This window comes from Spinacia oleracea, chromosome 2 (assembly GCF_020520425.1).
Source record: "Spinacia oleracea cultivar Varoflay chromosome 2, BTI_SOV_V1, whole genome shotgun sequence".
In the NCBI taxonomy this organism is placed as follows: domain Eukaryota; kingdom Viridiplantae; phylum Streptophyta; class Magnoliopsida; order Caryophyllales; family Amaranthaceae; genus Spinacia; species Spinacia oleracea.
The window spans coordinates 99,400,683-99,416,193 of NC_079488.1; the positions used below are offsets into that span (position 1 = coordinate 99,400,683).

The 15,511-nt window shown below is 33.9% G+C and overlaps 1 protein-coding gene across 1 annotated transcript; it reads right to left on the reverse strand.

Annotated features, from left to right (window-relative positions):
- Positions 1 to 279: 279 nt before the first annotated feature.
- Positions 280 to 12,732, reverse strand: LOC110803939 (dol-P-Man:Man(7)GlcNAc(2)-PP-Dol alpha-1,6-mannosyltransferase). The gene is made up of 20 exons (XM_022009492.2): positions 12,593 to 12,732; positions 12,406 to 12,491; positions 12,257 to 12,298; positions 12,087 to 12,132; positions 10,668 to 10,754; positions 10,296 to 10,351; positions 9,547 to 9,664; positions 8,434 to 8,492; positions 7,778 to 7,849; positions 4,576 to 4,639; positions 4,229 to 4,332; positions 4,030 to 4,101; positions 3,635 to 3,721; positions 3,489 to 3,556; positions 2,999 to 3,067; positions 2,828 to 2,910; positions 1,982 to 2,078; positions 1,354 to 1,419; positions 957 to 1,050; positions 280 to 875 (listed from the first exon to the last, which is right to left on the reverse strand). The coding sequence occupies exons 1-20, from the start codon at positions 12,627 to 12,629 to the stop codon at positions 798 to 800; spliced, it is 1,485 nt and encodes a 494-aa protein (XP_021865184.1). The 5' UTR covers positions 12,630 to 12,732; the 3' UTR covers positions 280 to 797.
- Positions 12,733 to 15,511: the final 2,779 nt, after the last annotated feature.

Sequence of the window (15,511 nt, forward strand, 5' to 3'; positions counted from 1 at the left end):
TCATCCTTTTTGTTGAAGTTTCGACACTCCAAAAGGAATCAAAAGTGCGGTGGCGATGGGGTGCAAAAATCTTATTATTGAAGGTGATAACTGGGTGGTGATCAACTCGATGAACCGAATTTGGCAGCTCCCACGGGAGATTAGTGGGCTCGTTGAGGATGCTAGTTGAGATTTATCAAATATGGATTCATTTTAGATCATTCATTGTTATCGGGAAAATTAAAACAATTAGCTAACAAAATTAATAAATGCTATAAAGACAATTGTCCATAAATGGCATTTGACACGATAAAACAATCAACTTTAACAAACCTTTATGTGTTACCAAACATGTTTATTTAACCAACTAATCAAATTTGTAGTCAAATGTGCTAAACAAAAAGATAAAACTTCTAATGGCTACTCTAAACTCTATGATTAATGATTGACAAAACAGGGCCCATGCGTTTACATTCATCTTTAACATTCGAAATAACTCTTTGTAGACTTAAACTAGTCCAATACTCCCACAATACAAGCTCTCCAACATTTCACCATTACTTTGATTCATTAGGAGTTTCCGAATATGGTGAAGGTGACACATTTCCCAAGTGACTTTCAAATTTGACAACAAAAAACAAGAACGAAATGAATTTACACTGAGTTAACAATGGTCTCACTAGAGTCATTATACTCGGGGGAAATAACTCTAGCAGTAGTGCATCTCAAGATATCATAAGCAGCATAAGGCCGGTGTACTGCTTAGGAAAGCGCGGGAGCTAGAGAGGATTATTTCCTGGAATGAATCCCATTGAAATTTAACATCCTGGAAATTTTCGGCCCAAAATCTCCACGTTGCTCATTGATCCGTGAACATACACCTTGGGTTCTTTCACCTGCAACGAACAGAAGGATCATATTATGACACCTTCAAACTACAGTTTTTCTGTGTTACTATAACTTTGTAAGTTTCCTACCAATACAACCGGTGGAAAACTCTTTCGAAGAGTAACCCTGAAAAATCCATCCACAACGAACAAGCATTGATATCCGTCAATGTAGGAGTTCTCACTGTCATGGAAAAGTCTTGTATTAGGGTCAGTGAATGAATTTGAATTCAAACCTATATTTAATGGCAGCGGTAGATACTAGATAGGATGCATACAATCTCCATGTGTTTGTGCCCGTTATGGCCATAAACCAGTTTTGTAACAGCCAAATTTCACCAGTAGCGTAACCTTGTACTGAGTTTTTCTGTTCTGTTGTTTATTCCATGGGATGGTTACAATGCTTAAATTTGTCTTAGAATCTAAATCTAGAGTGAGGGATCATGCTTTTAAATAAAGTGGGAAATCCAGAGAATCAGTGACTCACTTGAGAAGGTAGGTGAAATTTCTGCGATAATAATCTTCAGAAGTGATATCCTCCTCTTTGGAGTACCTGCATCATAGAGCACAGAGTACATGTTTGATTGCTGTATGAAGAGGATGTCACAAAACGGTTCACGCTAAAAGTTAATTGAAAAGGCGATAGGCATTCGTTACTCCAGCCAGGAACAACATTAATCAAGAGATGACAAAAAAATATTATTAAATAACCATAGCATTTGCTGATCAAGGATACAGTTCTTAGAAAATTAAGGCTGAAAATTAAGGACTATGGAGGCCTTCTATCAGCGTGAAACTAGAAGCATGGCTATTGGCTAGTAGCAAATACCATGAGATGTGTAATTGTCTTTATAAAAATAAAATAAAAAGCCTAACTTTCAAATGACAAATGAGCACCCCCTCTTAATACATTACTAATTGCTGCTGAAGTGCTGAGGTCTTAGGAGGATAAAGTTTCATTAACGAATACTGATTGCATGTAAATGAATTGATAAGGCGCAAAAACAAGGATTGATATTAGACAAAAAAGTACTAACTATTTCTGATAAAGTCTAAACCATATGCCACTCCTAACAGAAACGTATTATTGAAATGAGAGGCTCAGCAAAGTGTACCTCCACGGATTACCGCTTTCACAGAAGCGGGTAATTCCATTCATTGCTGAATAAATGTCTATGTGAGTCAAAATTTCACCAGTGCTGTTCAAATGACCTGCCAACATAACCACAAACTTTAACATTTATGTTTTCTCTAGAAGCAATGGGAGTTAAGGTAATATTAACATAGCTGAACATGTTTGATAGCCACCAAATAACACGATCAGGTACCTCCACAACTTATTAGTTATTAGCCTATAGTTTAATTTCTCAAAATTCATTCATCAGAAAATTGTACTTGATTGACTACCAAAAACAAGATGGTGTATTTGTAACCAGAATGAGGTTAAACGATAATGAATCGATTACATGAAATTAAAACGCAACTACAGCAAGCCTATCATGGACACATCCTAGTCGGCAACCTTCATAAACGCTTCCTCCAGATCCTTTTTCTTTGTTTCTTTTACACCCCCCCCCCCCCCCCCCCCCACACACACACACACACAAACCTTCTCCCCTGACCTTTACTCTCCTCTCCTCTCTCCTCCAGCTGTAAACAGCTGAAAATAATCAATAAGATCCAGAAGTACAGAAAGCACCACAAACATGAATAACTTGTTACCAGCAGAGATCAGCTTGTTGATAAGGGGGGGAAAAAGCTACTATTATAGTAATATGGACTTAAGGGTCCCTAACAAAAGCAGTTAGTTGCCACAAATAAAAAAAAAGCAGTTAGATTAACATGATAATAGGGTAATATCTCCTCTTTTGTATATTTATGTGAGTAAATGATCCTCTATAACAACTGCATCCATGAAAAAGGGAGGAGAGTTGGAAGGGAGGTCAGGAAGAGCAACTAACCCGTTTCATGAAGCTTCCTTAGAGCATGACCACTGGGATAATTGTGGTATGATGCCATGAAAAACATTATTGTGCACCCTAAACTACAGATTAGATGATTAAAATTAGAATAAGCAAGGACATTCAACCATTTCTTTCTAACAACTTGCCACCATTATCGTAAAAATTAACCTGATTAAGAATAGGCCAAGCATTCCAATATAAAGCAACCTCCAAAAGCTCTTCCTCCTATTATTGTATCTGCAACAAATAAACATCATCATAAATACAAAGGAACGGTAAACCTTAGGAACTTTTAAAAAATACATACAACATACAAATTACAGCTTAATTAAGTAGTGAAGACTGAAGACAGCACACCGGTAAGAAAAAAAGACAAACAAGCATGCAATCCATAACAAAATCAACCACAGGTTTTTTGTTTATGAGCAAGATCACAAAATTTTGATGAGCAAAAATTCCCCAAAAGTGTAAAATTTCCTACCATATGAATTTCAAAGCAGAGTTTACAGCAACGAAAAACTCTAAAGGCTTTATCAAGAACATTTTTTGAACGACATAAATCAGGATTAAAAATATAGACCAATCTGCTAGACACATCCTAACTGTAAAGTTCTCTCAATGACATACTCAATAATAGAGATATAAATGGAATCCATACATTCTGCTTGCTGATATTGCAGCGGTCAGGTTAAAAACTGGAAGAGAGCTAATTATAAAGCGCAATTCCTGCAACATTTCAAATCAAACGGATCAGTACCTAGTTAGCTATAGTTAAGCAAATGGATACATCTAAATGAGGCGTACCTTGTGAGGTAATTTGGAATACATGATTACAAAAGATAAAATTGGGAGCAGATAATGCAAAGTCCTCCTATCAAGTAAGAGACCAAGCTGTAAAAGGGCGTCTCATCAAGTAAGATTACGGTGGGGAAAAGAACATAGAATCAAAAGAAAATCACTACTGCTCTAGATGGGGAGAATTTCTATCAGATACCAAATTACAAGGTATATATCAAAAGGACTAGAAAAAGTAAAAAAACCAACAATCACAGGACTTCTTCTCAATGCCTGTGATACCGTCGAAAGCTAGTTATGACATCACCATCCGAATGAGAAAATCGTAAAAATCAACACAAAAGAAGAAATTGCTACAATGTTACATACTCATTATATAGTGCACTTATCCTATTAACACTCACCATAACAAGTGGATATGCAGCAAGTAGTGACCTGGGAAGCGCTGAAGTAAAATACCAGTGAAATGGAGAGACCTAATGCAACAGTATTAAGGAAAAACTAAGATAATAAAGACTCAACTATGGTTAACACCCACAATACAGATAATAATAAAAGTAAATAAAGAGATGAGACAAGGAAATTTCACTGTTGGAAGGATACACCCCATTCAGAGCTCCGATTTAACACAGAGTTGAACCAGAAAACTTCAAATTCTGGCCATACAAGCCGTCTCCACATTATTGAATCAACAATAACAGTAAGACCTGCAAATGTGTTGGAAAAATCAATAGGGTCACCAGAACATTGAAATTAAAGACACATCACCGATTGAAAATCGTTAAATAGCTCTTGTATTTCTTTCTTTTTTTCAGGGACAGGATTTTTTCCAGCTATATTGTAGCATGTGTGAGCGTGACAAAAGGTGATTAATGGTACACTTTTATTGAGGGGACGATAAATTGTGGTACTTTAACATCAGGTATTTTCTAATGTCAAGTTATACCAACCTATGGAAAGTAAAGCAGCCGCAACACAGCATTTAATTGCTTTCCACAACGAGACTGATCTGGTCTGCAATTGAATAGAAATTTTGGGTCAGTAAGACAATAGGATGACACAATTTGTAACTGTTAAAAAAACTTTACTTCTCCCATCCTGTCTATCCCCTCGTTTCCTTACAAAGAAAAACACCATTAAACCTATTGTACTGAAAAGACAAATGAAGTAACTTAAATACTCCATAACATTTCTAAGAAGCCAATTCAGAGCTAAGGCCTAAAAACCATTAGTATAGTGTAAACCGGAAACCTGACAACCACACTCAACTTTCAAACACTAAAATCAAGTATTTAAGCATAGGCAAAGAAATAGAGGCCTCTTGTCAAGTTCAACTCAAGACTTTACCTGTATTGCATTTTTGGCTAGTGAAGCAACAACAATATAGAAATACTAGTTCAAGACCAAATGAAATCATCCTCGTAGTATATTCTAAGTTGCTTTTCTATCCCTTTGATTTATGGTTGTTCTGCTATTCAGTAAATTGTTAAAAGTATTTCCTTTATGCCGCAAACATTTTCCCAGTTCCACTAGTTGAAAATTCGATGGATCAACCTCTCAACCTGGGTAGGAACGTACATACAGCGTCATACCTCTAGCAACACGACTGCCTAAGGCAGGGTAAGGGGAGGGGTCAGAAATACACAGCTTTTCTTATACAAATGTGTTGAGTAATATAGTGTTTTGATGATTATGAACAAATGATGATTATCTAACTAATGTATTGTTTAGATGTGCATGGACAATTAATGAAGGTCAATAAAGATGATTTAGTTGGAAAATTCTGAAGATATATACAAGAAGAAGTGAAGTTCCTGAAAGGAACTCAAGAAGTGAAGGGAACTTCAGAAGAGAAGTCTAATTATATAAGTGTACCATTAGACTTAGAGTTTGTGTCCTTAACTACTGCATACTTGTTTATTAGTTTAGTTTTCTTCATCTTGCTTGTATTGGTTGTCATCACCGACTTTATGGTTTTGATGATAACTAGCAAACGACTAACCTATGTTTGAGTTCCAATATGTATACGAAACAAATATAGGTTTGATGAATAAACAAACATGAAGAGTTCAAGTCAATATAGGTTTGATGAAGAAACAAACATGAAGAGTTCAAGTCAATAAATCAAGTATCCAAGCAACAACAGAGTTCTTCAAAGGAACACAAACAAATCAGTTCCTCAGCAGATCCTAAGAGGAACAACGAGTATAAAGTTCCTGAATAGGAACAAGCATGGAGAAGTTCCAGAGGCGGAACTATCAACATGAGGCTCTTGAGTTGGAGCATCATGAAGCATGAAGAAGAAAATAAGAGTTTATTTTCTAGGATTCATGTAAGTATGTAGAAACTTGAATAATTGAGGAACACGGTGCCAAAAGGAACTTGTCGGAACTTATGAGAAATAACGTCAGTTTATTTTCCTAGAATACTCCTAGTCTTAAGGTAATTTTAAGTGTCAATAACGTGGCTTTTAACACTCCTAGTTGTTAGGGATTTACCTTTGACTTTGAGTATTTATCTCCTAGTAAAACTCTATTTATTTATGTTTTAAAAATAAAAGATAATTTTTATAAAATCTTATTTTGGATAGGACTCTAATTTTAATATCATAATTATTATTTAAATTTCGTTTTTAACAATGTCCTACTTAGTCTAGGATTTGTTTTGATTATCTTTGGTATTTTTATGTGTTTAAAAATTCATTTTTAATAAATAAATAAGAGTTAATCTTTTGGTAAAATAAAATCTGATTGCTAGTTATTTTATTTTAATAAACTTTATTTTTCTATTTTATTAAAATCAGATTTAAAAGGTTTTGTTTTAGAAAATTAAAAAAAAAACGTTGTTTTGGAAAAACTACATTGGTGGAGAAAGAATAGGAGATCATGGAAAACCTGGTTATGCTTGGCCCTCACTCCACGATTTTCTCTACTGACTAAAGTAATGGGATCATGCCTTAATTGAAGGGCTTGGTGGTTGTTAGTGGAGAAGATTATGGAGAAAGTGGTTGAGGTTTCTTCCTCTATAAAAGGAGAGCTTTGTCATTCATTCAAAGGTGTCTGACTTCTCGGTCATTCCACAGAGTCTGGTTTACGTGGAAGGTAATTAAAGAAGATATATTTGTTCCACGTTTTTTAGTCAGTTCCTGCTGTTCCGAGTTCCTGTCAGTTCCGAGTTCCTTTACAGTTATTCACTCTCTACATATTAGAGTTTAATCAATTATCAAATGTCAATATTTTAAGAGTTGTTCAAGGGTTGAGTGAGCTCTTGTAATGGGTAATTTGTCAAGGGTTTGAGTGAATTCTTGTATAAGTTTTGGGCAGGAACTTGAGTGAGTTCCTGATGTGTATGGGGTAGGAACTTGAGCGAGTTCCGGTTGTATTTGGGTAGGCTTTGAGTGAAGTCTATGAGAAAGAAGCAGAGAGGCTTTGAGTGAAGCAAAAGAGTCAAGAGAGACTTCTAGGGAAGTCAGTGAGAGCGTAGTTGTTTGAGGAACAACTATTGGGAACTTGAGTTCGTAGAGGAACTCAAGTAATGCCCGAGTTCCTTATAGGTTTGTAACTGAGTTGTTGCCCTATAGTGAAAAGATTTTAAGTTGAAATCCCTAGTGGGTCGAGGTTTTCTTTCTAGTTGGGCCTAGAAAGTTTTCTCGTAAAATCTCTCTTGCATTGTTTCTCTACTTGCTTTAAGTTTCTTTATAATTCTGCAAAAATTGGCTAGCAAGTTCCATACTACAATTCACCCCCCCCCCTCTTGTAGTGTTCCATCCGAATAACAAAATGCAAAGAGACTCTTTTAAGTTTCAGCTTTATCATTACGGTAGCAAGTATCTCTCTTAGGCGCATCAGCGCATGATCACAGGTAAACTGTAAGTTGAATTGATGATAACTTCTAACATGTAACTGACAACGCAGGAACATTCATGACAAAATAAAAAACGGGTAATTAAGTGTGTGCTTGAGTGCTTGACCTTCAACAAGAAAGCATAACTGATAAATAAGTGAAAAAGGCAGTTAGATCAAATTGCAGATGCATTAACATTATTGGACCATAAAATTTTCACCAGCACGATATTTGCAAAAAATGTTAATCACAAAAGTTAATGAACTGTTCTTAATATTCTTTAGCGTCTGTAATAAATTAATGACATACCAACAGAAGCTGAAGGCCGATAGGGCAGGCTAACAGTAGCACATCACATCTGAAAATCAATGTCGCAAAAACCTGACATAAAGGAGCAGAGAGATTTATTGACCCAATAAAAAGAAAAAAACAAAGACCACCCTTAGGGATGGGGCAATGTGCACTAAATTTATCTAAAGCTCTAAACAGTCTTCTAGTGTGACTTCATTTTACATAAGATCTAGGGAAGTCTATACATATGCACTATCTGTAGATAGTGTAAAATAAAAGAGAGACTATTTCTTAAAACAAGTTTCTCAACGATCTATTCACTCAAAATACAGAATGTATATCAAACTGAACCATTCTGATTTACAAGAAAATTACACATATTAAGAAACAATCAATCAATAAATTAAGGTTTGCTATGAAAGATGGAACTAGACGTAGACACGTAGTTAGAGAGGGATTCTGCATGTTATCAGATATTTGAAAATCATGTATCATAGAAGTTTTTCAGGCATTTCTGTCCCAGGAATCCAATTAGATTAAAATATTGTGCAACCTCATAGACCTCTCTAAAGTCACTCACGTCACTAAAAACTTCGTTAGGTTTATATCACCCAACATTAACCAATAGATGGTTTGTATCTCGGGATAAAGTTCACACTGCAGGAAAGACGCACCAGAAGTTGTAATGCTGCATAACAGCTCCCCTTTAACCAATAACCATACGCCATATTGACTGCAGTACAAATGACACATCAGTTCAGGAAGGGAAGCAGTTAGCTAGTAACTTCATCAGTATAGTGTAGAAGGAAACAGTAATCACCTATTCACATGTGCCCTTGTGCCAAGCATAATCAGATTCAGATTTCAAAGTTTTTATTTTCAAAGGAAGCTCCTTGTCTCATGCAAGGAATCATGCAACATATGCAAAAAAAACAAAAAATCCATACTGTAGCAGAAACAACCTCAAGGCCTTTTCACAGATGCAATAGACTTTCACGGATATACACTAACAGGAGGCTAAGAAGCAGTCATAAGCTCTTCACTTTCCTCTTTTCCAATCCAAGGTTCACCTAGTCTAAATTGTTTATGACAATCAAATTCTTTGCACAGAAGTTTCACGGAAGAATTTCTCCAAGGGGTGAGTTTTTCTTTCCTTTGCAATTATGCAACACCAAGTGCAATGGAAAAGGAATTTATTACTTAGAAGTTAGAAGTTTTCATGTTAACTTCCCAATATATTGAGACATCAGGGAACCACAAATCACAGCAGTCAAAATTATAATGTGAGGTAGGAGAATTGGGCAACTGTCAATTTTTGCCCACTGCACAGTTACTGCAGAATCTTCAGAGAACACACTCTACCCTTTGATCTTACAGCAAAAGAAATGTCAACATAACAACTATTAAAGCATAGAAAGGAGAATTTACAAGAATAACTATTTTAATACTATACTAAACATCATGGAGAACTGGCAATTCGAAGGCTGTGACTTCAAAGTTATAGGCCAACACTATATGCCATAATGTGAATACTAAAACATCTAGAGGATATAAAAAAACTGAAGAAAGGATGACTTAGGTTGCATATAAGGGAAAGAAATATGCAACAGAACACTGAGACATCCATTATTAGAAAGAAAAGTGAATGAGAAGAAAATAAGAATCGAGCAAATACACGGTTTGCCTAGTTCATATATTGATGCTAAAAAATTTAATACAAAAACAGATATTAGGAAGAAGAATAGAAAGAAGAATAGGAGAGACAGAGAAAAAGTATAAGTACTCACTTAAACCCAACGCCAATATGTTTGGAAGAGGACGTGTGCTGTAGAATAGCAAGTGAAACTGCAAAGCTGTTAATATCGCAAAGAAAGCTTCTACTTGGAGACCAAACTTGCTTCGGATCTGTGATTAAAAAAAAAGTATGGCACACTGTAAGTTATAGGCAGAATGAAGATATTGAACAAAAAACAGAAATTCATTGAGTTCAGCTAATAATCAAAGCGTAAAGCATAAGTGTGCTAACACAATGAATATCACCTCATAGAGTAAGGTGTATCAGAAACAAACTTTGCACCTTATTTAGCATTCAAAATTTTCACCTTATGTTAAGCTCTCATCTATTTTACAAGTACCTGATTTACAGATCTTTCCACACCTTCTCCAGACAATTGAAATGATAAAATTGCCAAACCAACTAGCAAGCAATTGGTAACCAAGATAGATAATTCTTTTTTATATGAGATTTTATAAAGGTCTTATAGGAAAATGCAATGTTTTTACAAAAATCTCAAGAAACGTTCAAAATACTACATGAAGATACACACTTAATTTTAACCTAGAATTAGTCAGTAAAAGGGCTTTCCACCACTTCTTAATTTTATCACTGCATAGCTATTAAGTCCATATGAATAACAAACATGTCAGAATTTAGATTTAAATGCAACAGCAATTAACAAAGATCAACAGAAAATAGGCACACAAACATTGTCAAATGGCTTCTTAGAAATATGTAACAGCATTATGTAGAAGTTACCTGAAGCCGGAAAAAACGTAAGGTGGACAGTATGATGCCGCCTAACACCAAACGGACTAGACAGAAAAGAAGGAATTGCAAAATTAAAGTTGTGAGCAAAAGTTATAAACTATATAAGACTAGTAAAAGACAGATATAAAAGAAAGTCAAACATTCCACAAGTTACGCTAAGACAAGCACACCCAGATCCAGCCATCCAGCAGAACTCAAGTAAACTTCATAATTAATGTGTTTTGTAAAATAGTGACTCATTTAAGCTGAAGAAATGACAACCATTGGAAACCAACAAGGGCACCAACATCATCCAAAAGTAATTGAAGTAAGAAAGAGAAGATGGGCTTCAGATATATGTTAAATAATTTAAAATCTCACCTATAAAGAGACTACATATCTTGGGCAAGTGCAGGAAATTGATGGCTGACACAAAAGGAGAAGCCAAAATTGACACAATCCAAGCACCTACCAGCGGAGAAAGATAACAGTGTAAAGTGAGAACTTGCATTTGCATTTGACACTTTCAAGATCACAAAAACCATCATGAAAGTTAACCAATGAACAAGCAAACTTTGAATAGAGTGATGGTTCTTACTGAATATTATGAAATTATTTTACTAAAAATGTGGAGTTGGCTCTTTTTCCATGGCAACCAAACACATAGACATGAATACCAAATTGTTTGTTGTTTTCAGCACCATGAATAGGAGGCAGGGTTACAGAAAAACAAACAGAATAAGCTCCATGTAAAGTGCAAGATTCGATGATACACAGGAGTATCATTGCCAGTTCAAAAATTCCATGGGCCTCCTAGCCATACACATCAAATCAGTAAAACTAGTGTATGAAGCACATAATTTTGAGCTCTTAACAACATTACTCCCTGAACCCTCTAGGCATTTTTCTTTATGCAAAGCCCGAGAATATGCCATTATCTGATGCTAATCTTCAAAAACTACTATCCAAATTGTAGTTTTTTTTATTTTTGACACGTTCATAAGGAAATGTCTTAGAAAGATGCCAACAAGGTAACACCTATTTATATTAGGACGGCTTGGCACAAAAACAACATACCCTCCATCTCGAAGGAGTGCCAACCATCAAACTTTGACAGCATCAACAGAGACTAAGAGAGAGGGCAGGAGACCCTCAAGCTATAGAATTGCTCGTGATCGTCTATGCAAATTATGAAGTACCAAGTGAGCCCAAAATGGAACATTTTCTCTAACCTTACGAAAGTGTCAAAAAGTAACTTGAATTTGTGGACAATCTATGCCTTAGTAACGCTCTGGTTCCTCTTTTTCAATGATTCACTTACTCTTTAGCGTTATTTTCCATGCTGCAAACACAAATTTGATTTAATATGGCTCACTTCAACCCTAAAAACATCAATTATGGAATGATCAAAAGCCCTGAGGAGAATGGCAGAAAAAAGAGGTAGTATACTGACACCTCCTCTTGCAAACAAAGGTTCCACCTACCCGCTACGCTGAAATTCTTCTTTTAAGAACAACTTCTGAAAGGATCTACGCCTTTATAGATACACTTAGGTCAAGAAACAAGCTTTAGCATGAACATCACCTTCAGGATCTCTCTTAATTGTTTAGAGAATTTGCAACAACTGAGGATAGATTCCTCAGTCCCATCATTTGGCAGTCTTAATTGTAATACGATTTCTATTTGCACAAACAATAAAATGTTCACACTTGCACAAACACATGACTTCAAATACCAAACATACACAAAATCCACAACAAAGAATGTCAATCAATGGGCAATGACAATATAAAATCTCACCAATAAAAGTGCGCGGGACGACACCAGGAAACTCCAAATGATCATACTGTGATAAATAAACCATTAACCATTAAGAACAACCAAAATCCAGACAAAAATAGCATAATCATAGTAAGCTCGATGCACAAAACATCACCCAAATAAATAACCAATTACAAAAATAAACATACTTCAGCCAAATGGTGCCGATTGTAGAGTATATCATGCATTGCCTATAAAATCAACAAAAACAACAATTAAACTAAGCAGACTGATAAAATGGGGGAAATGTATCAAAATCCCGCAAATTAAAAATTCTAGGTTTTCAGTTTAATACTACCTGCATATTAAAGCTTTCTTCCACTTTCGTATAAGGTATGGCAAACACATAAAATGCAGCTACTAATCCCAAAATCAGATCATACCCTTGAAAAAGTTATACAAACTTATAAGATAAACATAATTAAAACCCATTTTGACAAAAATTAAGTGGATTCGTAAAGATTTTGAAAGTTAATTAATTGTACCGTAATTGTCGAGGAATTTGACTGATTTGGGAGCCATTGAAGGTGGCGCGTACAAGTTCAGTGAGGTTTGTTTTTGGGTAAAACACAAATGTTTGTAAGTTGTTGTTGAGTCCAACCATGCTGATACAACGAACTATTACAGTGAATTTTGACCCAATTTTCTTTTATATTGTCCAAATATAAATATTCACCCCGTTTCTTTTTATTCTTTACGTTTGGACCTTTACACGTTTATTAACAATTAATTAATGTGCACTGAGATTCCTCTATTTTTTATTTAAACTTACATTTATTTATAATGTTTTCACTCTTATCAAAATTCTGATATTGGGAAAATGAGAAAAATTTAATGTCCCGATAGAAAAGTGTGAGAGATTAAATATCAAATGAATTTAAGTGGTTAAAATAATCATTTGACAAAAATTTCGATAAAATATGAAAGAATTTATGTGACAATTTAAAAGGAAATGTAAAGAACCTTTTGAGACACAAAAAAAGGAAAACGTAAAAAACAAAAAGAAATAGATAAAGTATGTGAAATCTTTTTATCAAAAAATATGTGAAATCTTTAATCGCGCGTGATGAACTAAATTAGATCACGTGTATAAAATTATTATTTAATCACTTTATTTATAATTCATATTCCCTCCGTCCTTGAAATATTGTCTCATATAACATACAGTAAATGATTAAATATACGTCCTATTTGTTTGCCCCTTATGTCCCACATATTTCACCTCACACACAATTATTTAATCTAACTAAAAGACAAATTTACCTATCGATTTGCTTTTGAGTATGATTAATTCTTAATAGAGTGAACGAAAGTACTTGGGACAATATTTTAGGGACGGAGAGAGTAGTAGTATATTTCTCCTCATAAAACAAATGCATAATTAATAAATCATGGACACAATCATTTAGTCATTTAATATACAACTTTTGTCCTACTACGTAATGCATATTGTATATGCCTAATATGTTAATTTGACCAAAAATGTTAAGTAAATAAATTTTACATTTGATGTACTTTGTACGTATTTGACTAAAATATTACCAAATCATTTAAATCAAATTATTATTACTTAATATCTATTAATAGTCTTCTACATTCCAACTTTTTCATACAGAAACAGTTTATAAAAAGGTTAGAAAATAATAAAATAAAGTAGATATATTTTTAGGATAACGTTTTTGGCGGGAAAATATTGCACTAGAAAGTGACAAGTGTCACTCCTAGTGTCTGTTTTAGTATAATGTAATAAAATAGATTTTACATTTCATACGGAGCACAATTTTATTTATTCTTGAGCTAGGCCATATCACCTTATTTCCACTAATTTCATGAAAAATAAGTTTGGATAAATTCGGTTAATTTCATATTTGTTCAGGAAAAATATAGGTTACCCGAATTCAACATAGGATTAAAATAAGTTTTAATAAATATGGGTTACCCGAAATTAAATCATGTAATAAAAGGAGTTTATTACGCTACTACGTAATGTTCTATTATGTTATCCTTGAAAATATGTTTTCAAAATTTGAGTTGTGAGACTTCTTGTGTGAAATAATTTTCTTTTAAGATTTAACCACTTCAATATTTTCAGTAAAGTTTTTAACATTTTAGCGACCATTATGAATTATAACAACTATGACTTTGGCTTGGTGAAAGCAATGTTGGAAGGTCCGAGATAAAAGGAAATATATCGTTGATGTGATAGAAGGGTATTGCATGTGGATTGTGGTGTCTTATACGTAGTAATATATTATGTCTTCTAATTGATAACAACTCATAATAGATATTCGAGCTCATTCATACACAAAATCCACACCGAAGAATACAGATATAGTTTGTATCTCTTCTTATTTTTCTTGTTTATTGACTCATAATATGTACTTCCTCTGTTCATTTTTACTTGTAACGTTTGTCACTTTTATGCATGTCAATGCACAACTTTGATCATTAATATCTTTAATTCTCTTTAAGAAAAAATTATAAAAAGTTAATATTTTGACAATACACATTAAGACGAATCTAACAAGATCCCACAAGACTATGTTTTACCTTATGTATTAATCACCAACAAGGATCAAAGTATAATATGTGAATAGTGTAAAAATCACAAATTTTGCGAGTATTAAAAGTCGGAGAAAGTACTATATAAGACATGTATATCATACATCTTGTGTATTAGAAAAAATATAGAAAAGTAATATTCAAGAAACTATAGAAAAGACTATGTTTTAAAGATTTTTTTGGTTATTTCTTTATTCAATAAGTCATGTGGTAAATTTTCATATGTTTGTCAAAGACTTTGAACTAACTCAACAACAACTTTGTGATTGAATTAAACAACCTCAAAGTATCAGAGACACATGCAAAAACGCAGTAAGTCAATAACACATGCACCTTACACGTCGATGTGTAGAATCAAAAGCTTTTGTGTAAGACCGTCTAACGGTTAGACCACTTTTTGGGTACTAACTAAACTAGTGTAAAACATAACTAAAAGTAATAAAATCATAACTAACAACAACAACAACAACAACAACAACAACAACAACAACAACAACAACAACAACAAAGCCTTAGTCCCAAAATAATTTGGGGTCAGCTAACATGAATCGTCGTGAATCATAACTAATCGAATAACAAAATAGTTAAGGTTTAAAGACAAATAGTTAAATTTAGGATTTTTTGGTATTTACTACCTTAAAAATACACCACTTTTGTATTTACTACCTTATGAAAAATTTATTTTAAATTACTACCTTAAAGTTCCATTTTTTTTGTATTCACTACCATTTTACAGTTTTCTCATTTTAAAATTGAGATATCTCTTTCGTTTCTTTATCATTTTAAGTGATTCAAAGCTTATTCTTCTCATTTATGTGTAAGGATTCCATAGGAATCCTACT